The sequence below is a fragment of the Labeo rohita genome, chromosome 2 (assembly GCF_022985175.1).
Source record: "Labeo rohita strain BAU-BD-2019 chromosome 2, IGBB_LRoh.1.0, whole genome shotgun sequence".
Lineage (NCBI taxonomy): Eukaryota > Metazoa > Chordata > Actinopteri > Cypriniformes > Cyprinidae > Labeo > Labeo rohita.
This window is the reverse complement of record NC_066870.1, coordinates 30,111,610-30,136,205: the sequence shown is the minus strand read 5'-3', so window position 1 is coordinate 30,136,205 and position 24,596 is coordinate 30,111,610. Positions and strand designations below refer to the sequence as shown.

General features: G+C 34.6%; 2 protein-coding genes and 1 pseudogene across 6 annotated transcripts in view; 2 read left to right on the top strand and 1 right to left on the bottom strand.

Annotated features, from left to right (window-relative positions):
* dip2cb (disco-interacting protein 2 homolog Cb) overlaps positions 1–10,158 on the top strand; it is a 41,395-nt gene extending 31,237 nt beyond the window's left edge. The window contains exons 25-39 of one of the 2 annotated variants that reach the window (XM_051092682.1): positions 635–715; positions 824–947; positions 1,456–1,577; positions 2,016–2,127; positions 2,208–2,317; positions 2,434–2,564; positions 2,652–2,820; positions 3,336–3,506; positions 3,715–3,744; positions 4,830–4,891; positions 6,600–6,657; positions 6,738–6,812; positions 6,903–7,077; positions 7,165–7,288; positions 8,989–10,158. In XM_051092682.1, the coding sequence (XP_050948639.1) occupies positions 635–715; positions 824–947; positions 1,456–1,577; positions 2,016–2,127; positions 2,208–2,317; positions 2,434–2,564; positions 2,652–2,820; positions 3,336–3,506; positions 3,715–3,744; positions 4,830–4,891; positions 6,600–6,657; positions 6,738–6,812; positions 6,903–7,077; positions 7,165–7,288; positions 8,989–9,241 (1,797 nt within the window). In that variant the 3' untranslated portion in view covers positions 9,242–10,158. The remainder of the gene's footprint in view (positions 1–634; positions 716–823; positions 948–1,455; positions 1,578–2,015; positions 2,128–2,207; positions 2,318–2,433; positions 2,565–2,651; positions 2,821–3,335; positions 3,507–3,714; positions 3,745–4,829; positions 4,892–6,599; positions 6,658–6,737; positions 6,813–6,902; positions 7,078–7,164; positions 7,289–8,988) is intronic. The other variant, XM_051092687.1, reaches the window with a different exon arrangement.
* LOC127152299 (tripartite motif-containing protein 16-like protein) overlaps positions 1–24,596 on the bottom strand; it is a 247,054-nt pseudogene that overhangs the window by 133,103 nt on the left and 89,355 nt on the right.
* Positions 11,928–24,596, top strand: part of esyt2a (extended synaptotagmin-like protein 2a) — a 33,110-nt gene continuing 20,441 nt past the window's right edge. For 3 of the 4 annotated variants that reach the window (XM_051092749.1, XM_051092740.1, XM_051092731.1), the window contains exons 1-3: positions 11,929–12,726; positions 23,896–23,937; positions 24,050–24,184. In XM_051092749.1, the coding sequence (XP_050948706.1) occupies positions 12,349–12,726; positions 23,896–23,937; positions 24,050–24,184 (555 nt within the window). In that variant the 5' untranslated portion in view covers positions 11,929–12,348. Of the gene's footprint in view, positions 12,727–23,895; positions 23,938–24,049; positions 24,185–24,596 lie in introns of all 4 variants that reach the window. The other variant, XM_051092722.1, reaches the window with a different exon arrangement.

The window sequence follows — 24,596 nt, the reverse complement described above, 5'->3', positions numbered from 1 at the left end:
AGATTTAATTAAATAAATGTGTGTTTTGGCGGCAATGTGTTTGTTTATATGCATGCAGCTTATGATTCAGTGTTTTCAGTGTCTTGGAGTGGCTCAGTTTGGAATAAATGATGCTACACACAAACTTCATCTCTGCATGTGTTGTGAGTTTGAGTCGCTTATAACATGCAACATGCAAGGAACGCAACATGCACCAACCATTTTACAAGATTTGTGAAGAGAAGTGATTAAAAACCTGTTGTTAAGAAATGAGAAGATTGCTTCAATTGCTTATTTTACTTAAATACTTGATTTTCTTATAATGAAACAGAATTTTTACAATAGTAGTATTTCTTATTTTGCTTAATATTTTTTATTTAAAAATACTAATTGTGCAGCCCTACAAACAAACAACCTGGAGCACTTTTTAAATCTTTTAAATTAGATTTTTTACCCCAAATCATACAGCTCTAAGACTTCTGTAGTTTTTTTGGAGATGAGAAGAGTTGGGAAGAACCACAATTGAAGTGAAATCACAAAGTATGTCTGTGAAACAGGAATTCAAGTGGCCTCCTAAAGGAAAACTTTTATATGTGTAAGTGTGTATGTCTTTTTTCGCTCAGGTTGATTATTCTTTCTCTTGTGTGAATTCTAGTTCCTGTTTCTGTCGGAGGTGCTGCAGTGGAGAGCTCAGACAACACCTGACCACATACTCTACACACTCATTAACTCACGGGTAACACATATATTACTTTCCTTAGTTCCCTTTAGCAGTGAGTGTTAAGAAAAAGATCAAAAATAAAGAGCATTTCTGACTATGTTATTGTATGTTTGTGTATTTCAGGGGGCAGCAGGAAGCTCTCTGACCTGTCTACAGCTGCACAAGAGAGCAGAGAAAATTGCCACTTTGCTGTATGAAAGAGGACAGCTAAGAGACGGAGACCATGTGGCATTAGTTTATCCACCAGGTGAGCTTACGCATATTCTGGCTTTAATTTAAGTGCATGGTGTGCAGATGAATTCATTGAATTATTTGCAATTAATTGCATTTCAATATTTGCTGGGAAAAGCTTCCAAATGAATGCCCTAAATAGATTCAATAAATCTGCAGTTTGCAGTAATACATCTCTGCCTTTATTTCACCCAAATTAAGCTGCAAATAAATGATCACCATTTTTGTTGTCAGAGCACTAGTTAATAAACTTCGCACCAGCAATATGCTGAGCTCTGGTTCAGGGTAGAAATCCCATCTGCAGTTGTTTTTCTGTTGTGCTAATTGCAGCATTTCAATAAGTTGTTTTGTAATTCACATTCAAGAGTCGCCCACTCCAATTAAAAGACATCACATTTGCTTAATAAAAACATTCAGTTAAATTACTGTTAAACATCACAAAATGTGTGCTACACTGCACCTTTTTTCACCTTACAAATTTAATTCTGTTTCACAGAGATTTAATTTTTGTGTTTCCGTTGCAGGTTTAGATCTCATCGCCGCCTTTTACGGCTGTCTGTACGCAGGCTGTATTCCTATAACTGTACGGCCGCCTCACCCTCAGAACATTTCCACTACACTACCTACAGTTAAAATGATCTTAGAGGTGAGGACACACACACACCGTCAGAACATCTCCACCACACCTACAGTTATATGAATTAAATGATTAAAGAAGTACCTAATAATTAACACTAGTTAATCATATGTAAACTTTGCTGTAAAAACCAGTTCAACATGAGTTTGTATATTAATAGTTTATACTTAGCAAGTAAAAAGCCTTTTATTATAATTCTACAAATGTCCTTCATGTCATGGTGCATGTTTTTTTTTGCAGTGAAACCTTTACTGAAACCTTTTATATTGTTAGTAACATTTCAAGATATTTCAAGTAATATATATTTTTTTAACATTTTGTCTAAAGGTTTGTCAGGGTTAAATCAAATATCAATTATTGTAAATGTGATGCTTTATAGAATGAGACAACACATATGGGTATCAAAACATTACAGTTTTTAATGAATAAACATGTTGGTGTGCGCAGGTGAGTCGTTCAGTGTGTGTTATGACCACCCAAGCAATCTCTAAACTTCTTAAGTCCAGAGATGCATCAGTGGCTGTGGACTTTAAATTATGGCCTCCTATCCTGGAAACAGGTGAGTTTGTGAGAGACATAAGATCTTTTTCAGAGCTACACTTGTCAGGTGCTCATCAGAAGTGTGTGTTTACTTATTAGACGACTTGCCAAAGAGGCGTTGTCCCCTGCTGTACAAGCCATGTGACCCAGACTCATTGGCGTATCTGGACTTCAGTGTGTCTACTACAGGCATGCTCGCTGGAGTGAAGGTTTGACTCCTTATTCTTGTTACTGATGCTTTTATGAATGGACTACAGATGTGATTATTATTATAATTATTAGCATTGATGACAATATTAAATTGCATTTCTCTCTTTCTCTGAAGATGTCTCACAATGCAACCAGTGCCCTGTGTCGCTCTGTTAAACTGCAGTGTGAGTTATATCCCTCTCGAGAGGTGGCCGTGTGTCTCGACCCATACTGTGGCCTTGGCTTTGTCTTATGGTGTCTCTGCAGGTACAGACCACCTGTGCACCTGCAATGCAAACACAGATGCAAACACAAGTGTTAAGCACATTTTAATTTGTTTATCTGTGTGCGTAGCGTGTATGCAGGGCAGCAGTCTGTTTTGATCTCTCCAATGGATCTAGAGGTGAATCCTGCTTTGTGGCTACAGTCCGTCAGTCAGTTTAAAGTCCGAGACACATTCTGCTCGTACTCTGTGATGGAGCTCTGCACGAGATCTCTCAGCTCTCTTACTGACTCTCTAAAGGTACGCACACACGTTAAAGAACATTTTAGTTACTTAAAATATGTGACGCTGGACCACAAAACCAGTCATAAGTAGCTCAGGTATATTTGTAGCAATAGCCAACAATGCATTGTATGGGTCAAAATTACTAATTTTTATGCCAAAAATCATTAGGATATTAAGTGAAAATCATGTTCCATGAAAATATTTTGTACATTTCCTACCATAAATGTATCTCAACATAATTTTTGATTAGTAATATGCATTGCTAAGAACTTTAAAGACAACTTTAAAGGTGATTTTCTCAATATTTTGATTTGTTTGCACCCTCACCTTTGCACCTTTGTTTGCAAAACTTATTTATTCAGCTTTCACATGATGTATAAATGTCAATTTAAAAAAAATTACCCTTATGACTGGTTTTGTGGTCCAGGGTCACATCTAAAATTTTATTTCTTGCATTAGGCAGTATTCTCACTTTCATTCATTTTAACTTAATGTACTAAAAAAATGAGTTAAAAATGTCTCTCTCTCAGGCCCGTGGGATGGATTTGACCCGTGTGCGTTCGTGTGTGGTTGTGGCAGAAGAGCGGCCTCGTGTCGCTTTGACGCAGTCCTTCTGTAAGCTCTTTAAGGACGTGGGGTTGCATCCACGTGCCGTCAGCACCGCCTTCGGCTGCAGGGTCAATCTCGCGATCTGCCTACAGGTCAGTATAGGCTAGAATGTGACCCGTATCTGATTTAACAGTCTAATTGCATCCCCAGTGTTTTGTTTTTTTTTTCTTTTTACTAGTCATGTAATTCATTCAGCCTTCTTTTTTTAGTTTTTTATAATTTTGCTTTCTTCTTCAGTTTTTTTGATTTTCTTTTTTAACATATTTTTACATCACATCTTCCTCTCCTCTCCTCATGTAGCCTCATAGGTTGGGGAAGCTTGCTGAGCAGGTATGACTAAACTTTAACTGATCCTCATTACTTCATAGCTCCGTTATTAAAACCATATTTAGATGTGGGAATAAATTCACTAATTATCGTCCTGTGTGCATGACTACTCATTTTTACCAGCCAATTATTCGGCAAAGTGTTAACCTCATCTCAAATGTGTGTGTGTGAGAAATGAAAGCATGTATATTTCCAGATTCAATCATAAACGGTGTAGAAAAAGAGTCATGTTGCATTTATATTACTGATTAGGTTTTTCAGGGTGGTTTACAAAAAAGTGAGCACCAGTTCACATTATTTTCACTGTTGCATGAATTCAAATATATTTTCCCTTTATATATTTTTATACAACAAAGATACTTCAGCTACACTGGAATGGGAGGTTTTCTTCTACTGGATAATGGATGCCAACAGTTTAACTTCTTTGGCATAAGCAGTTTTGACCATAATTATGTTTTATGGAAATAAAAACAAACAAAAACATGCTTTTAGAGTGCATACTTTCACTGTGCAATGTAGCCTATTCAAATGCAAAAGCCCCCAAATCTTGTATTTCACAAGCAAGCATGCTGTTTTTGATTAGATGTAAGAATTTGAAATAAAAGATAATGCATACATTTAATTGCCCTTAGGAAGTGCCCTGAATGCACATTTAAAGTGGCAAATATTGGCCCCTAATAAAAACATTTATTTCTGTCAATGCTGTGAACTAACCACCGCATAGAATATAAAAATATGAGAATATTCAGGAATCAGCTGTTACGACAGGCCTAAACCAGTCAAGATACCAGCAGAAACAAACTCAGGAAAACAGCACCTAATTATTATAATCGACATATCCCAGAAAATACTGGGATAGTGTTTGTCAGTATTGCACACTGGGCTATACTATAGTTCTTCTACCTTCCCTGTTCTGCTGATTGGTTGAATCCTCTCCATGCACTATACATTTGTACACTTAGTTCACTATTAATGCAAGTCACCTTGACAGTAACTGTCTGCCAGATGAGCATGATGCTTTATGTTTTGAAGAAAATTGGAGTAAATTTGACTGTCATTTATAGAAGTTGATTTCTGTGTTTGTGCAGGGAACATCAGGACCTGATCCTACGACTGTCTATGTGGACATGAGAGCACTGAGACATGACAGGCAAGAGACACACACACACACACACACACACACACTAGGTATTTCATCATTATTTCAATTCTTAGAATTAGATACACTACCAATCTCAAAGTCTACAACTAGGGTATAAAATATTGCCTGAAACTTTTTTAAATTGTCAATGAAAGAAGGCCCTTAATCGTCAGCTTCAGAAGATGAAACTAAATATTACAATTTTAATATTGATTAAATAATTTTTAGGGGTTCAAGTGCGTAGCGCTAAAACCCTAAAACCTTATTGTAAGAATCAGCAATCTCAATGTAAAATTGATTGTGCAGACCAAACCATAAGTCGTAGAGACTTGAAACTTGGAGGGATGATAGTACTCACACCATCTACAACGCCACCCAGACTTGCCCCAATCAGCCTGATGGGGGCACAACTGTGATCAGAAGAAATCACTTATAAACCGTTTGTTGCAGGCTCTTGTCTTGTTGCAATCCTTGAAATTTCAAAGCCTCGGATTCTTCCGTCACAGAGGTGAAATTTTCGCGTATTTAAAAAAAAGGAAACAAAAAAAAAAAACAGGTTTTTTGCTAGTCAGAACCAAACCTGTGCAGGAAGATTCACTGGGCAGTGAATATCAATAATTATCAAAAATAAATTGAACTTTCGACTCGCAAATGGATGCCAAAACGTTTGAAAGGGGCAGGGCTACTTTTAGTAAGATGTCAATAACCCGTGAACAGAATGAGATATCTTCACCAAACATGCAACATGTATGTAAGGGCTGAATCTGAAGTCACGTGAAAAACGTTGCGGAGCTTGGCTACTTGGTGGCACTATAAGAGGGGGGGAAAAAAGGGTCTTTGTCCAAAGTGCCACAAGTGGCTATAAAGGGCATTTGCATATCTCAGAAAACATGGCCACCATAGGCCTAAATTTGAGCACCTATTAGACCAGGTTAACGGAGTTCAATCAGAACGAAACTCTGTGGGCATGTTTGACTCACGGTCCTAAAGGTCTGTGAGAAATTTGAAAGAAATTTCACTGCATTTTTCAAGGGCATAAACAATTGTATATTGTGCATTTTTTTCACGCATACACACAATATTGATATCATACGATAGACCTCCTTCTTCTGAACAGCTTTGCATCTAGAACCACTGCTGTCAATCAAACTGTTTGTTAAATGATCAAAAGAATGTAAAAACCTACTTTTGCGAACAAGTCCTAGGTTTTTCGCTCAATCTGTAAAAAACATTGCAGTGCAATTCTCTGGACTCTCTAGGTCAATAATTATCAAGAAATGTTGAAATTTACTCTTTGGCAAGCTATAACGGAGTTGTTTAAAAAAGGGGCCTGTCCAAATATACCAAAAAGCCCATAAAATCTAAACAAAAACTTGTGACAGATGATTTTAAACAAGCATGCAAAGTATTAGGGAGATTGGGACACAGCTGGCGCTATAACAGTTATATATGTTAAAAAATTTCAATGGTAAATTACTTGTATTTGCCAAAACTACTTTGTTAAATAATTGATTTAGGTGGTCACAGACTTGCTAAATAAAATGTAATGTCTGCTTGAACCCCGATTATCGCTGCTTGCATCTATATTTTTATCAATATTATGTTTTAATATTTTCAAACTGTTTTATATTACATAATATATTTCTAAATATGAATTATTTTTGCATGATTTATTTCGAGTTTGCCATTTCTGAAGTGTGTCTGTGTGTGTTTGCAGGGTGAGACTGGTTGAAAGAGGATCTCCACACAGTCTACCTCTCATGGAATCTGGGAAGGTTAGTAAGACAATTAAAGGTTTCTTTATTTGTTTTCTTAAACCACGTTCAGAAACTAGATTTTTTTTTTTTTCCCACAGATTTTACCTGGTGTACGCATTATCATCGCTAACCCAGAGACAAAGGGGCCAATCGGAGACTCGCATTTAGGGGAGGTTAGACCAATAGCACTCTCTTGTCAGATCAAAGAATATCTTCTCATAACCAAACGTCTCACTTGTGTTTCTATTTTAAAATGTCTGCAGATCTGGGTCCACAGTCCACAGAATGCAAGTGGGTACTTTACTGTGTTCGGAGAGGAAAATGTCCGTTCGGATCATTTCGGAGCCAGGTTGAGCTTTGGAGACACTCAGACTGTGTGGGCCAGAACTGGATACCTGGGCTTCCTGCGAAGGACCGACCTCACTGATGCAAGCGGAGGTGTGTGTGTTCAAAGTATTTCGTTCTTTTTGTCACAAAGATATATGATATATTGTTTAATGAGTTGTTTCACTTGTGTGTGTTCAGAAAGGCACGATGCCCTTTATGTGGTGGGAGCGTTAGATGAAGTCATGGAGCTGAGAGGTATGAAATACCATCCCATTGACATTGAAACGTCCATCATCAGGGCACACCGGAATATCACAGAGTGGTGAGCTCACACACACACACACACACACACCCACGTAATGGTTTCAATGTTTTATGGGGACATTACAGAGATGTAATGGTTTTTATACTGTACAAACTGTATTTTCTATCCACTGACCCTAAACCTACCCTCACAGGAAAGTTTCTGCTATTTTAGATTTTCAAACAACTTCATTCTGTATGATTTATAAGCTTGTTTCCTCATAACGACCAAAAAAATGTGTTTTTGTGGGGACATTTGGTCCTCATAATATAGGGAATATCAGGTACACACACACTGCCACACATTTGTACTAAGGCCAGAAGCATACACTATGTAAATATGCTAATTAGGGGTGTCAAAACAATATAATTATTTCATATTACAATAAAAGTATATACACTACAATTCAAAACTGTTTTTAAAATGTTCACCAAGGCTGCACGTATTTGATTACAAAAAAAAAAAAACTATGGTAAAATCTGTTGTGAAATATTATGAAATATTACTATTTAAAATAAATGTTTTATCTTAAAAAGTTATTTCTGTTATGGCAAAGCTGAATTTTCAGTATGATTATTCCAGTCTTCAGTTTCACATGATTTTTCAAAAATCGTTCTGATATGCTGATTTGATAAATGTGACCATTTTTAACATGGTCACATTTTAAAAATATGCTATGCTGATATGCTGATTTGATAAATGTGACCATTTTTAACATTATAAAATGTCTTTATCATTACTTTCCATCATTTTAATGCATCCTTGCTGAATAAAAGTATTAGTTTCTTTAAAAAAAGTCTCATAGACCCCTCAAATTTTTAAACGGTAGTGTGTGTATATATATCAAATATACTAATTTTTACTGGAAATACAACCCAAAAAACATTTCATATTTTACACAACCATATAGGAATATTTTTTTTGATAATGAAATGATTAAAATAGTTTTTAATTTTAATTTTAGTATTCTATGTCATTTATTTATTTATACACACATACTACCAGTACTCCTACTTAGCATCACATGATCCTTCAGAAATCATTCTAATATTCTGATTTGCTGCTCAAAATCATTTATTATTATTATGTTGAAAACAGCTGAGTAGAATTTTTTCAGGTTTCTTTGATGAATAGAAAATTCAGAAAAACAGCATTTATCTGAAACAGAAATCTTTTGTAACATTATTGTCTTTGTCTTCCATTTTGATCAATTTAAAGCCTCCTTGCTAAATAAAACTATTAATTTCTATCATCAAGTTATTCATAACTGAATAATTACATCTGCACCAAAAAAACAGCTGCTACACATTAAATAACTCTTGAGTTAATAACAAAGACTTAACACTTTGATAAATCATAAAAATAATTAAATGAGCCACATTCAACATAAACAGGTATTTTTACTGGCAATAACCTTAGTATTTAAGGAAGCAGTAGTTTCTTCAAATGTCTGTGCCCTTAAACCGGATATGTTATTATTCAGGTAGCCATCCATAAACTTGTTTGCTCAGCAAGTTTTATAATGTTGCTGACAATACAGTAGTTGACCTGAGAGACAAAACTGACTGCAGAACAAGAGTTTATGCTAATGTCTAGGGTTGTTGCATTGCGCAAGCTTCTTACAAAAGCAAGAACGTGTGAAATGGTGCTTGCACAGCTATTTTGTATTGACATGTTTCCATGGAGTAAAGTTCAAACTTTTTGTCTCTCTCTTTCAGTGCGGTGTTCACATGGACGAATCTCTTAGTGGTGGTGGTGGAGTTGGACGGTTCGGAGCAGGAAGCTCTAGATCTGGTTCCCATGGTAACTAACGTGGTTCTAGAGGAACACTACTTGATTGTCGGCGTAGTGGTCGTGGTGGACACGGGCGTGATTCCCATCAACTCTCGCGGAGAGAAGCAACGCATGCACCTGCGGGACGGCTTCCTCGCCGACCAGCTCGACCCCATATATGTGGCTTACAACATGTAGAAACAGACACGCACACTGATGATCTTAAAGACAGGCTCATCCTCATGAGCTCAGGCACAACAACCATGATTTCCAGCACCTTCTCACTCTCAGCACTTCTGTCAGCCTGCTAACTGAACACCCTCAAAATAGCAAACACACACTCGCACATCATTCACAGTGGGACTTGCAAGACTCCTGTAGCATATCGTTTTCAGTTTTTAATTGTGTCGCCCAATATTTTGCTAGTGTTGGTTATTTTTTTAACTTGCACACTACATTTAATTTAAAGAACAGGGGTTTTTATATTATAAATATGGCTGTTGCCAATTAATTTCATGTTATTTATTTGTGTTTTTAAACCTGTGGTCACAAATATACCTGGCATATTTGTGCTTTTACGTACGTTTCTTTACATATTGTTGTTTTAATGCTTGTCTTTGCTGTTGTCTTTGTTGATACACATTTTTGAAGTTGTATTAGAATATCACATAATGACTTATTTAGCATGTTGGTCATTTTAAAGATACTAATGTTAAGTCATTTTCATAATTGTTGATTATGTACAGAAAACTGTTTCGGGTTTTGTTTTGCAATATCATTTTTGTGATTTAATAGTTTAGGCTAATGTTTAGGTCATGTATATGAATAAGATCATATCTGCACTGTGATACGCATAAATATAGACCTATGTGAACTAGAATTTGCATTCTAGATTCATTGCCCAGCATCAGCTGATCTCTCCTGTTTTATGTCTACATCTAGAGAGACAGAGAGCGAGGGAGGGATGGAAAGAATGACAGAAAGAGGACATATGCACAATGTGTGTTTATTATATCTTTATTTATTTTTGAAGCTTCCATTACCTGTAAAATACAAAAGCACTTTGATTATGTCACGATGTCTTTTCATATGTCAATAAAATATTTTCAACTATTCTTATGGAGAAAACATGTCTGCCTTGCAAACATTTGTTGACGGACCACAGTGTACATACACTGCCATCTAGTGAACAAGATGCATTAATATCAGTTATAATTTTCAATCACAGTATTTTCTCATGCAACACTTCTGTAAGCTATTGATTCTGTAAAATGCAATATATATGAAGGAAAGGGCATGTTTAAGTAAGTATTTTATGTAAAAGGAAATGGCTAGTGTATAAATAATTTGTGATATTAGTGTTAGAGAAAGTTACTTTTAAAAGTAATGCATTATTGCCTTGCTCCCTTAAAAGGTAACTAACCGTAATGCATTATGTTACTTTTGCGTTACTTTTTTCTCTGGGCTGTGCTTGCTTGTTTGTTTTTAATATTAAAACTTTTTGCGGAAGAAGAAAGTTCAATACTCTTCAGCAATTATAAACAACAACATGAATGCCATGTTTATATAAAGTCCTTTTGCTTATTAGTATGGCTGAATAAGATCATAAATGGTCAGTAGCAAAGATACTGGTTAAAATGGGGTTAATTAAAGGATACTCGTGTTATTTAACATTGTAGCAGGTTTTATTATTGCAGGTTTGCGTCACATTCTGATTTTGCATTTCACTGTTTTTATTTTGAGGAATACTGAATCTGTTTTTGTGCAAGTGAGATGAGTAAATGCATGTTCACAGTCTAGAACTACAGTAACAGCATGTTTACACAGCCTCAGCATTCACTCCCGTTTTCTCTGGCGTTACTTACCTCAGTAACGCAGATGTTTTCTTATAAATTAAAAAGTAACACGTTACTTCATTAGTAACTTGAAAAAGTAATTGATTATGTAACTCGAGTTACTTGTAATATGTTACCCCAACAATGTAGTTCCTGTTAGAAACTGTTGTGGTTGCAACAAAGTGGTCTAGCGACACACAAGTGTAAACAAAGGTGTATGTTTGTAATTTACAACAGTTTCGAACGCAGTTCAACCAATCAGAATCAAGGACTGGAACTATCCATTTTATAAAGTTACTTTTAGAAGTAAGGCATTACGATATTACGTTACCACTGTTAAAAAAACAACAAAACCAGTTACTTTTATGTAAAGTTACATTGCGTTACTTTCGCGTTACTTTTTACATCTGTGCTGGCTTCTTTGTTCTATTATTGGCAAACCTAAAAACCATTTCACACTAAAAAAAGAAAAAGAAAGAAAGAAATGAATAAACCGCAAGCTGAAGAAAGTAAACTCACTTCTGTACAGCAGAACGCAGGAAAAGACGGTTTGGAACTCTTCAGCAATTTAAAAAAAAAAGTTAGATTAAAACGTTAGTGCAAAATGTTAGTTTAAGGTTGCTTCTTAGTATAGTTGAATTGGGTCATTGAAGTCATATTCGGACTTTGGCTCTGCACTTTCTGATTTCTCTTTCATCATGGGGACAGGAGAGCTGTCAGTCAATGGGAAAACGAAGTAACTGGCGTTACTTATTTGAAAACGTCAGATATTCAATTGTAAATTAAGTGTAATGCGTTACTTTACTAGTTACTTGGGGGAAAAGTAATCTGATTATGTTACTTGTAATGTGTTACCCCCTGCGCTGATGAGCCAAACTGGTTCTACTGACCTACTACTGCATATAGATAGATAGATAGATAGATAGATAGATAGATAGATAGATAGATAGATAGATAGATAGATAGATTGACAGGAACTTTGGTTTAGTCCACAAGGTGGCGCTTGGAGACCGCCTGAGCGCGCTCGTTGCACCACCCTCATTCTACCAGTGAGAAGCTTCCTGTGTAACCCTGAGCAGCTGGTTTGGTCAGAGTGCGTGTGTTATTGCAGGATGTGGTGAACGCGAGAGGTGGTGCCGCTCACAGCTCGGTTAGGACAACGAGACGTGGCGCGCACTCAGCGACGGACAGCAGCTGGAAGACTCGAGCGAATTAAAGTTCGTTGGGAAGGGCGGAAAATCACGGGCCGACGGCCGCTCCATACAAGGCAAGGTCGGGTGGGGAGCAGTTTAGGGAGCGCTGATCCAATCATCTGCGCCCCTGGGAAGAGCCCGGAACCGAGCGACGCGACTCGTTTTGTTTTCTGAACAGATTTGTAAACGTCCGAGATGCTTCTGTAGAAGCTCTCTTGTTTCTTCACTTGTTTAGCTTTTAGTTTTGTTGTTTGTTTTGTGTAACGTTACTTTGGAGATGAGTGCGTCAGTAAACGGAGTGGAACCCAAACCAACGGTCAGTCAGAACGGACCGGGTTCTGTTCCTCCGAGCCCCAAGGATGTCAAATCACCCGAGCTACCCGAGATACCAGACGAGGAGCCGCAGTCTGCTGTGTCGGACGCCACTCAGATGGGAATTAAGTTCGCCAAGACATTCCTGCTGATTTTCCCCATATACGTGCTAGGATATCTAGAGTTCAGTTTCAGCTGGGTCCTCATCATCCTGGCCGCGCTGTTTTGGCTCAGACGGAACCAGGGCAGCAGATTCGCTCGGGTGAACAAGGCGCTGGAGTTTCTGGAGCAAGAGGAGCGAGCGGTGCGACAGACCGTCCAGAGCTCAGACCTGCCGCCGTGGGTGAGTCACATACTGAACATTGCGTTGGTCAAATCTGTTAATGTTTCACACAGAGAACTTTGACCCCAGCCTTGACCTGTAGCACTAATTCAGACTTACACGGCCCAGTTCAGCCGGTGTGTCAATACTCTGCGTGAGTGTCATTAAAATCTGACGTTGTCAAAAAGTTGTGTATTCACCACTGACATTGCTTACATACCTGAATGAGTCACAAATCTAATCAAGAGCACAAATTGAAACTGAAGTATCAGAACCGCCCATCAAACATTTTGATCTGAGCAGAATCACTGCTCAGAATCAAATAAAATGTGGATTTCACGTATTGGCCGTGAATAAAAGTTTTTATTGGTCATAAAAGAAAAGCTTTTTATACACTACCAGTCAGAAGTTCACTAAGGCTGCATTTATTTGATCCAAAATACAACAGAAGCAGTAATATTGTAAAGTATTTTTACTTTTTAAAATAACTGCTTTCTGTTTGAATGTATTTTAAAATGTAATTTATTCCTGTGATCAAAGCTACATTTTTTGCATCATTACTCCGGTCTTCAGTGTCACATGACCCTTCAGAAATCATTGTAATATGCTAATTTGCTGTTCAAAAAACATTTATTATTATTATCAATATTTAAAACAAATTTTTTTTAGGATTCTTTAATGAATGGAAAGATCCAAAGATCAGCATTTATCTGAAATAAAAAGCTTGTGCAACATTATACACTATACCATTCAAAAGCTTGGAGTCAGTGTAATTTTTTATTTTATTTTGTTATTTTTTTTGGGAAAGAAATAGAAATTAATACTTTTATTTATTGTGTTTTCAACATAATAATAATAATAAATGTTTTTTGAGCAGTAAATCAGAATATTAGAATGATTTCTGAAGGATCATGTGACTGCAGTAATGATGCTAAAAATTCAGCTTTGAAATCACAGGAATAAATTAAAATTTAAAATATATTAAAATAGAAAACAGTTATTTTAAATAGTAAAACAATATTTAAAAATATTACTGATTTTGCTGTACTTTGGATCAAATAAATGTAGGCTTGGTGAGCAGAAGAGAATCTTACTGTTCAAAAACTTTTGACTGGTTGAGTAAATGTAATGACGTTAAAAATAAAATATTTATGATAGAATAAAATTCACTTTTCACTTCACAAAATATTTGTGATATTTATAAATTATTTATACATTAAAGTTAGAATTTATTTTTATAATTATATATATATATATATATATATATATATATATACTTTTTCATTTGCTCAGCACTGCTAGAGAGTCCAAGACAAACTTGGAAAGTATATTTAAATAATAATATCAGTAAGTTCTCACAACTCTTTCCTATTTTTAAGCTACACTGATTATGATCACATGAAATGCACAAAAAATATATATTGTGCACTTAGGCCTATCCCCCAGGTGGACTTTTAAGGCATTCAAGGATGTGCATTGATCGACCGCTAATTTGAATACTAAATGAGGCTTCTATGGTGAGTGCGGCATATATTAAAGCAGAGGCAGCACTCAGAATCATTTTTCATGAATTTGAATCCTTGTGGGAAATCTTCAAAGCTCTAAGCACAAACAGGCACAAGTAAGGTTGTCGAGTCTGTTTCTTTTGGCATGCAGACTTTGGTGTTCTGTTACTTTAAACAAATGAGTTTGCTGTCTAACCTGAGATCATAGTTTTGGCATATTAACAGGCCTGTGTGCTGAAAGCAGCATTCAGGGACACAAAACTCCAGTGTTCACTCCATTAGCTGTAAATCACAGTCTTGCCATGGCCAAGACAGGCTGTCATTGTTCTTTCTTTCGGTTTTAGGCTGATATTAAGTAACATGAACAGGTAATTCATGAAACTCAGGTTGACTGATTGTCTTGACTTGGGATTGGCTGCATGGTCTGGTTGTAAATCATTGTTGCTTTAGTATTGCTGATATACTATTACAGTTTTTGTTATATATATTATATATATGTGTTATATACATTAATATTTTGAATTAGATTTTATTTTTCTGTTTTTAATTCAGTTTTATTTTAAGTTGTAGTTTTTTTTAAATATTATTATTTAAAAAAATATATGTCTATGTAGTTATTTTTTTATTTATTAGGTTTAATTTATTTATTTTAGTACTTAAGTTAAACTAAAATTGAGAAATACATTTTTATGTTTTTTTTTTTTAATATTTTACGTATATTTTTAAATAATCTTTATATTTAAATTTTTTTGTACTTTTTTTTCACTTTTTTACATTTTATATTAAATTTAACACTTATAAGTAATGAAATGTTTTTAAATATCTAAATATAATTTTAGTTTTAATGTTGCAAACATGCATAAAAGTGGATTATTTGAAAGTGAAACTCACATTGCACACACTCATAAACACTCAACTTGACAACATTCATCAGTTTTGAGTTGATGTGATTGAGTGAGATGTGTTTTTAACAAGAACTGGTTACATATTGTTTATTTGTGTCAGATCTCGGCTGCATATGGTGAAAGAACCTCTCCTTAGTGGGTGTGGTGTGTTACTACAGTAACTGCCATTATGACATTTGACGTTATTATTATGACATCACCAAAGTGCAATGAGTCACATGCTTGAGGACATGTTGCCATAGTGACCTGTCAGTCAGATGAGGCTCACCACGTTCTGTTTCTGAACAATAGTTTAGACGAGCAGATACAGTGACACTTTACCTGGAGGGCAAAAATTATAAAGGCAGTGCTACCCTGTTGTGTGTCTGTGTTTGTGCATGTGTTAATAACTTAGAAGCGAACCATTATATTAAACACGGCAGTGAAAAGCAAGTAAAGTTTGAATTTTATTAACTGTTCCATGAAGAGTAAACACAGGGGTTTTTAGTTTGTCCAGGCCTTTCTGTGAGACTTGTACACTTCTCAGGAGTGGTTGACAGATTTTTTAAAAATATAATATTGTAAATATCTGGGAGAGCAGGGCGAAAATGTCCAAGATAAAGCCAATGTGTATGATAACACACCTTTAAAATAAGAGTAAATTAAGAAGAAAAATGACACAAGCACAACAATTGCTGTAATTACATGTATTTTCCATAATATTAAAATATTAAATATAATTAAAGTAATTTGTAAATGAATTAGTTTACAAATAATAAACTAATAATTATAATTTAAACTTGAAGTGGTCAACCACTTCTTCTAAGTAGCATTGCCAAATCCTTCTGCTGAAAATCTTCAGAAACAAATAGTCAAGCTTCAGAAGTGTTTTTCTCAAAAATGTTCAAATAAACAATATATTACATTTTACACATTTAAGTGTCCTTTTTGAATAATTTATTTTATTAATTTGATTAAAATGTATGTTGAAATATAGTAAAAATAGTGGAACTGCAAACTGATTATTTGTGATTTAATCGATTCAAAATAAAAGTTTGTTTATATATTACATGTGTGTGTACTGTGTATATTTATTACGTATATATAAATACACTCTCATATATTTATATATTTAAAAAAATGTATATTTTTATATATTGTATGTATTTATATGTAAACAGTTAATAAATATACAACATATAATAAATATACACAGTACACACACATGTAGTATGTAAACAAACTTTTATTTAGAATCGATTAATCACGATGAATCATTTTGCTGCTCTACAAAATAGAAACTTTGTTGCAAAAACATCATTATAAGTCATAGTAACCATGAGAAAACTGGCAATGCTACTTCTGGGAACCAATATAGGTTATTACACCAATGCAAACTCAAAATATAATATTTCTAAGCTTCAGATACTTAAAGGGGAAGTCCACTTCCAAAACAAAGAATCACATATAACATACTCACCCCATTGTCATCCAAGATGTTCATGTCTTTCTTTCTTCAGTCATAAGGAAAATTGGGTTTTTTGAGGAAAACATTTCAGCATTTTTGTTCATATAATGGACTGATATGGTACTTCCAAAATGCAGTTTAAATGCAGCTTCAAACGATCCCAAATGCAGTTGTAAAAGATCCCAGCCGAGGAAGAAGGGTCTTATCTAGTGAAACAATCGGTTATTTTCATAAAAAAAAAAAAAATACGATTTAAATACTTTTTATTCTCAAACACTCATCTTGCCTTGTTCTTGTTGAACTTTGTGTATTATGGATCAAGATAGTTAGGGTATGTCGAAAAACTCCAATCGTATTTTTTCAAAATACGATTGAAAAACTTCAAAAAAAAACCTTCAAAAATCGTTTCAAAATCATCTTACATCGCTGCAGAAGTACCGACCCAGTCTTTGCAAAGTGAACATGCAAAGAAGATCAAACACCCTTAACAAAAAAGGTAAAACAGCGATATAGGAAGATTTTGAAGTTGAGGGAGAACATGAGATGGGAGTTTTTCGACAAACCTTAACCGTCATGAACCGGAAAAAAACAGTCCAGGCAGAGTAAGACAAGACGAGCGTTTGACATTAAAAAGTATATAAATTGTATTATTTTTATTAAAATAACCAATCGTTATGCTAGATAAGACCCTTCTTTCTCGGCTGGGATCCAACCGCATTTGGGATCGTTTGAAGCCGCATTTAAACTGCATTTTGGAAGTTCAAAATCGGGGCACCATAGCAGTCCATTATATGGGGAAAAAATGGCTGAAATGTTTCCCTCAAAAAACATAATTTCTTTACGACTGAGGAAAGAAAGACAATGAACATCTTGGATGACAAGGGGGTGAGTACATTATATGTGAATCTTTGTTTTGGAAGTGGATTTCTCCTTTATTATTTGCAAAATATATAGGGCTCTAACAGACTGTTGCAAAACAGTGTTTTTATGCAAGAGATGCCTTTGTGCGTGTGGGTGTGTGTGAGACCGATAGATTTATTACGCTTTGCTTTACTGTCTAATCAAAGTCACGAGGGCCATCTGAGTGTGTTTGTTTAGATAATTCTTCTCTTGTTTCTTCTTCTGTATTAGGTGCTGAGAATACAGCTGGTTCTTTTTCTTGCCTTGCTTAAGCTCCAGTGGTTTTTTCATAAGGGGTAGATGTTTTTAACACTGCAATGATTTCCACTCACAGCTGTCTTCTATTTCTTTCAGGAAACACTGTGTTCTTTGGGACAGTGTTTCTTTATCCTCTGTCTCGTCATTTGTCTTTTACTGAATAAACTACAACTCACTTATATCAGCAGATCTGTCCATCGCCAGCTTCATTTGTCTCGTCATCCTGTCATCACTGGCTGTAAATTGCTGTGGGGTGTCAGTCTGTCTGTTCTGTCTCAGCAGAAATGCTTGTTTGCGTCGCCATTCATCAGCCCAAACAAAGTCTTACTGATCATGTAGGAAGTAAATAGAGCTATTTTTCTTCTGCCATAATTTACACACACTAATATAGCTTGAAGCTGATTTCAAGCCTAGATATTTTACTGATCATTCATTGATGGAATTCTTGTGAGTTTCATGTTAAATGATGCATCAGTAAAGTATTGGTTGTAAGCCAGTATTACTAATGTGTTGGTATCGGTCCATTTAAGTATATATATTGTCTGATATTGGATATTTAATTGTGCATGCTCAAAAATATTTCAACATTTAGGTTACCTGCAGCACGCACTTAAAATTAATCTTTAATGGGACTGGGTAAAAAATATTGATTTTAATCTATTCTCATTTTTATGAAATGATATTGATTCTTAAATCCCAAGAATCGCACACCTCCCATCCAATAATTTGTTACTTTTTAATTAAAACTGCATCTAAGATTTCAAATTCTGTGCATTTTATTACAGCATTCAAACAATAAATGCCGTTTTGGCGCTGTTGAATGTGGAGTGACAGATTGCTGTATAGTAGTTCAAGAGAAGTGGCAGTGCGAAGCGTACATGAACTGATCATCTCCTTCTCTTTAATACCAGTTACAGCACCAAATAAACATGAACGAACATTTGAAGGCATGTTAAAAGAAAGAGTACAACTTACTGAAATCTGTATTCTGTCTTGTGTAATCGCTCAATCTGCGTTTAACCACGGAATGACGTCAGTATAGTTGTAAACAATGTCATGTAAGATCACGTTTACATCAGAAAAAACAATTGTTGTCCATAAACGCACATCAGCTAGAAAAAAATTAACTCCATAGAGGAACATTTTACTAAATGTGTGCTCCTTTTCAGTTTCATTATATATTTATTTTTTACTGTTCTTCAGTATTTAATTAACGTTTGAATAAATCCGGCAAATTTTAATGACAGCCACCATTTAAATGGTTTTATTTTGAAAAACGAATTGAAGTAGAAATATCATTATGTAATTGAAACTTTATTATTATAAAAAACCTTTTATTGTTTAATGTGTAATTTAAGTGTTTGTATTCAAATCAGGTAATTTTAACCCCTAATATTAAAATGTAGTACAAGCTGACTCTCATGTATTTTTTACAGCGTTAGTTGATTTTTTTTTTTGAAAATTTTTCATGTACCTGATATATGAAAAATAAGATATTGAATTAAATCGAATCACAAGCTTGTGAACTGAAATCATGTCTAAATGTGCAATTTGCGTCAATACCCAGCCTTATTAATAGCACTAATAATTATTACATTATACTGGTTTTCACTAGCATTTATACTAATAATTTTATTTCTATGCATCTTATGGCATTTTCATTATATATATATTTTTTTTACTGTTCTTCAATGTTGAATTAAATTTTGAATAAATCTGTCAACTTTTTATGACAGCTGCCATTTCAATGTTTATATTTCAAAAAATGAATTGGAGTAGAAATATAATTATGTAATTGTAATTTTATTATTATAAAAAGCTTTTATTTTTAATGTGTGATTTCCATTCAAATGATTTCATTTTAACCCCTAATATTGTAATGTAGTACCAGCTGACTCCCATGTATTTTTTAGAGCATTAGCTGAGAGTTTTTTTCTTGAGAAAATTTTCCATGTACTGTACCTGATATGTATCCAAAATAATAGATATTGAATTGAATCGAATTGAATCGCAAGCTTGTGAATAGAAATCAAATCGAAACATGAAATTTGTGTCAATACCCAGCCCTATTAATAACACTAATAATTGTTGCATTATAATGTTATGATTTTCACTAGCATTTACAAATAATAATTTTATTTCTATTGCATGTTTTTGTACAAAATAGTATAACATTTAAAATGTGTCCTATTACTTTAAGAGCAGTTCTTCATATGTCGGGTTTTGTGTATATTTATACCTCAGTCTTGTGCTCTTTTAGCTCCACCAGTCAATAAAAATAATACCATCCTATCAGCTTCCTGCTCGGAGTCTGACACACTGACATGCTTGCTGTCTGATACATGCTGCTCAGCTAAAAAAAAAAAAAAAAAAAAAAAAACACAGCAAATGCCCTTTGACCCATTCACCAGTCCTGCTGAATCATCTCAGACGTGCCTGTTATACTTCACAAAATCATTAAAAGAGCTCAAGCTGTCAGTTCTTTATCGAGCTCACAATACAATCTATACTTCTGGTTGACTCATTTAGAGGTCAGATAAGGTCATATCTATATGAAGTTCTTTGTGGTTGCTACAGTCACTCTCAAAATTATCATGCCTGTGTGTTTGTTTCTCCACTTGGCAACTGTATATGACAAAATTGTTTGCTTGTTTAGGAAATGACATTGCTTAAAAGATCAGATCTTACACAAATGCACACGTTCACGCCCATGCAGATAAATCACACACACATTACTGCATTTGGTCAGTGTGTTAACATGTCTTCATGAATCAGCTTTACGTGCTTAGACTAGCTGTGTTTGTCGTGTTAGAACTGCACTTTTGAAACTGGAATTACTACATTGAAGTTTCTGCCTCATTTACATTCTCATCTTACTGTAATTAGCGATCGAAGGTACAAATCTATCGCGTGATGTTATAGAAACAGGCAGAAAGCTATAGAATGATATTAGATATGTGTTCTCAATGTGTCTGTGATTGAGACTTTGACCCCTAACACTGCTTTCTTTGCTCTTTGAAGGTCAGAGATATGTGTGTTTGTGTGCGTTTGTGGCAGAGATAAGACAGATGCAATGTTTGTAAGATCAGATCAGCTCAGCGTCGGCTGTTCTCTGACAGGCCATGGGAATTAGCAGGCTAACTTTAGCTGCTGTCTGCTCTCTGCGCATATAATCAGGAAATAACACAGCTTTGAGTCATAGACTGGCTTTCTCCCCCAGGAAAATATGAGAAAGAAATGGAGCCAAAGACAAGTCAGGGATTTTCCATTTGGTTTTCTTGGCAAATCTCTCCCTCACATGCTTTTGTGCCACATTTTCCATATAGGTCCTTTCTTCTTACACTCTCTGGAAAAAGGCACAAAAGCTCTCACTAGTACGTGACTTTCAAAAGGTACAAATATGTACCATTAAAAAGAAAAGGTCATGTGTTTTTTTTAAAGTGTCCTAATATTGCGTTAGAGTCCCCTACAACAGGTTTAAATGCATATAAGGTCAGAAAACATTGTAATTCTCAGAATATACATTTATAGTCATTTGTCAGTGATTTCGAGACGAAAGATCAGTTTTGAGTGTAATGTCTGTAAACTCCTCACCTCTATAAGCCTACTCTGCTGTGATTAGTCAGCTGGCCAAGCCTGTTGTGATTGGTACAGAGAGGAGTACTTGAGCATCTGTGTTGCCAAGTCCACGGTTGTTTTTGATGACGCAGGTTCAAGCGACCCCACTAACGTCATATTTAGCCCCTGGAATGCAAATTTACCAGGGGAACCCTGACAAAAGGCGTGTATTTTACACCCTGGAACACGATTTTTAATGATTGGGCTAGTTTTGAGTAGCAATTGGGCGAGTTTTGTTGTGAAAGCCTGGCAACCCTAAGGATGCTCCTTCACATAAAACAATAATATAGTGCTCCAATCTGTTCTTAAAATAATGACATTAAAAGATTTTGTTTAACACTTATGCAAGCGAATTTTACCCACAGCTAAAGTTTAGCTGCTAAACTGTAAACACTTAGCAAAACAATAAAGGTGGATATATTAGCTGAGTGCTAACATGACTGATGCAACAATACAGTTTGTAAACCAAAATATCTAAGTTATCTAAGTTATATTCTTTATTAATAAACGAAGTAATTAGAGCGACAGTCTACATTAATTGACACATTCTAACAGGAAATTCTAACAAATTATTGGAACTATTTCAGCAAGGCAGTAATATCATGGTTTACCTGGTAACCTAAAGCTGCCCTAGGTATACATCACATATTAGCACTAGAGATTGGCGATATCTTATTGTTTGCGATATACCAGTAAAATTTTTCCCCACGATAAGAATTAGTATGGAATTATGCAGGAAAAGTAATAGATTAATATATGTGACCCTGGATCACAAAACCATTCATAAGGGTTATTTTTTCAAAATTGAGATTCATACATCATATGAAAGCTGAATAAATAAGCTTTCCATTGATGTATGATTTGTTAGGATAGGACAATATTTGGAGATACAGCTATTTAAATATCAGGAATCTGAGAGTGCAAAAAAATCAAAATATTGAGAAAATCACCTTTAAATTAGTCTAGATGAAGTTCTTAGCAATGCATATTACTAATCAAAAATTAAGTGTTCATACATTTACAGTAGGAATTTTACAAAATATCTTCAAAACTTTCAAAAACTTAAAATCTCAAAATTCATCCTTTGAAAGGCATTTTAAAATCAGACCATGGAAAATATACATCAAAATCATATTACAAAATGTTTTCATTTATGAATTGTAAAAATGTAAGTCTGGATAATGCATTTTTATGTCTGTGTTCAAAAATGGGAGTGACAGTTAAAGGGTTACAGATTGCAAGTGCAAATCAATTTAAAAAAATGATGTGCAAGGATAAATCATAATAAATATTTCTACACTGTGTAAAAAAATTACAATTGTCATTTTTGATTTCATGGTGACTTTAACCTGAATTCCACATTGAATTTCCATAGAAACTGGCATGGCATTAAGAAAGAAACAAATTAGTGTCTGTACATTTTCGTGATTTAATGAGTAAATAGTAACCGTTCTCATTTCTACACTGTAAAAATGTTTGCAGTTTTTACAGAACAAGACTACAGCAAAAATCTGGTTAACAGGAAGTTAACTAAGCTAACTTAACTATGTGATATTGTAAGGTAATTTATCATAAGCAAAAGAAAAAAGATTTAATGTAGAAGCAATTTCCAGTTTCCAAGTAAATTTCACAGTTGCACAATTAATTAAACTTGAAATTCTTAAGTAAAACAACAAATAAAAAAAAAATCATCTTTACAGTGAAAAATTGTAAATAAAATTGAATACATTGAATAATATATCATTTTACTGTAAAACAATGTAACATAGTTTTGGTTTTTGGAAGGAAAAAACTATGAATTGCCATGTAATTTACACTGAACATCAGTAAACGTACTTTTAACTCCCATCCCATCCTTCGTCAGTCTTCATCAAAAAATTTCCATTGCAAAGATCATTACCAGACATGATTCAGTGAGTGAGTAACTCTTTAGATTCATCAAAAGAGTCATTTGTTTGTGAATTGGGCTGCACTAGTTGTATGTTTGAAGAATTTAGATGCTCAAATTCCACTTACTGGACATTCATGTTATTGAAAAAAATTTTATTACTGATTTCTAATCCTACTTCACAAGGGTGTGAAGTTTGTAGTGGTGATTTCTTGTTAAAAATGAAAACACTCTAGTTTTTTTGCATCGTTTGATCTAAGTGAGATAGAGACAGACTGAGAGAGCATGTTCTGTTAGCACCTTTAGTTTGGTGGTCTTTAGCAGGGTAACAAAATGTTCTAGTTAAATAGCTACACTGTGTCATGGTGATGTGGTCATGTAATGAGTAATGGATATGATGAGTAATGAGACTAATACTAGTTAATTTTAAGAGTTGGAGAAGAGGAAATTTAGCTTCTCCATTTACAATATCTACTCATGACCAAATGGATCTTTTCACTACATCCTCTATGTTTGAAGAACCAACATGAGTCATTGTGATAAAATGTAAAAATATTGATTTTGTTTAGTTATTTTGAGAGCTGTTACTGTCTGCTGGTGACTAATGAATGAGTTTAAATATCCATTAAAATAAAACATTCTGAATTTTCAGTCTGTTTTGTGTTTCAGGTTCATTTTCCAGATGTGGAGAGAGTGGAGTGGCTCAACAAGGTATGTGTGTGTGTGATGGTGTAGTTTTATAAAAATAGATCTGAATCTGTGCTAACCCAGAAATGTCTCCTCAAGAGTATTAACTCTCTCTCTTTCTCTTTTTTTTAAACAGACTGTACATCAGATGTGGCCATATATTTGCCAGTTTGTAGATAAAATCTTCAGAGAGACCATTGAACCGGCAGTGCAGGGAGCCAATGCGCACCTTAGTACATTCACCTTCTCCAAGATAGACATGGGGGACAAGGTACATGCACATGTTTATCTAGCTTTCTAAATAAGAGCATACCACAGACCTAACTAACTCAAACCCTAACCCAACCCAGAAAGAAAACATTTGCATTCAAATTAAATGCACGTAAGACCATTCAAAATGACTACAAATTTAAAATAATGCATTTCATTTTCATCTGTCTGTAAATAATTACAAATAATGTATATAGAGTTTATTAATTATATAAAAATATTTTAGTGAATTATGTAAAATTACATTACCAGTCAAAAGTTTTTGAACAGTAAGATTTTTTGTTTTTTAAAGAAGTCTCTTCTGCTCACCAAGCCTGCATTTAATTGATCCAAAGTACTGCAAAAAAAGTGAAAATTTAAAATATTGTTGCTATTTAAAATAACTGTTTTCTATTTGAATGTATTTTAAAATG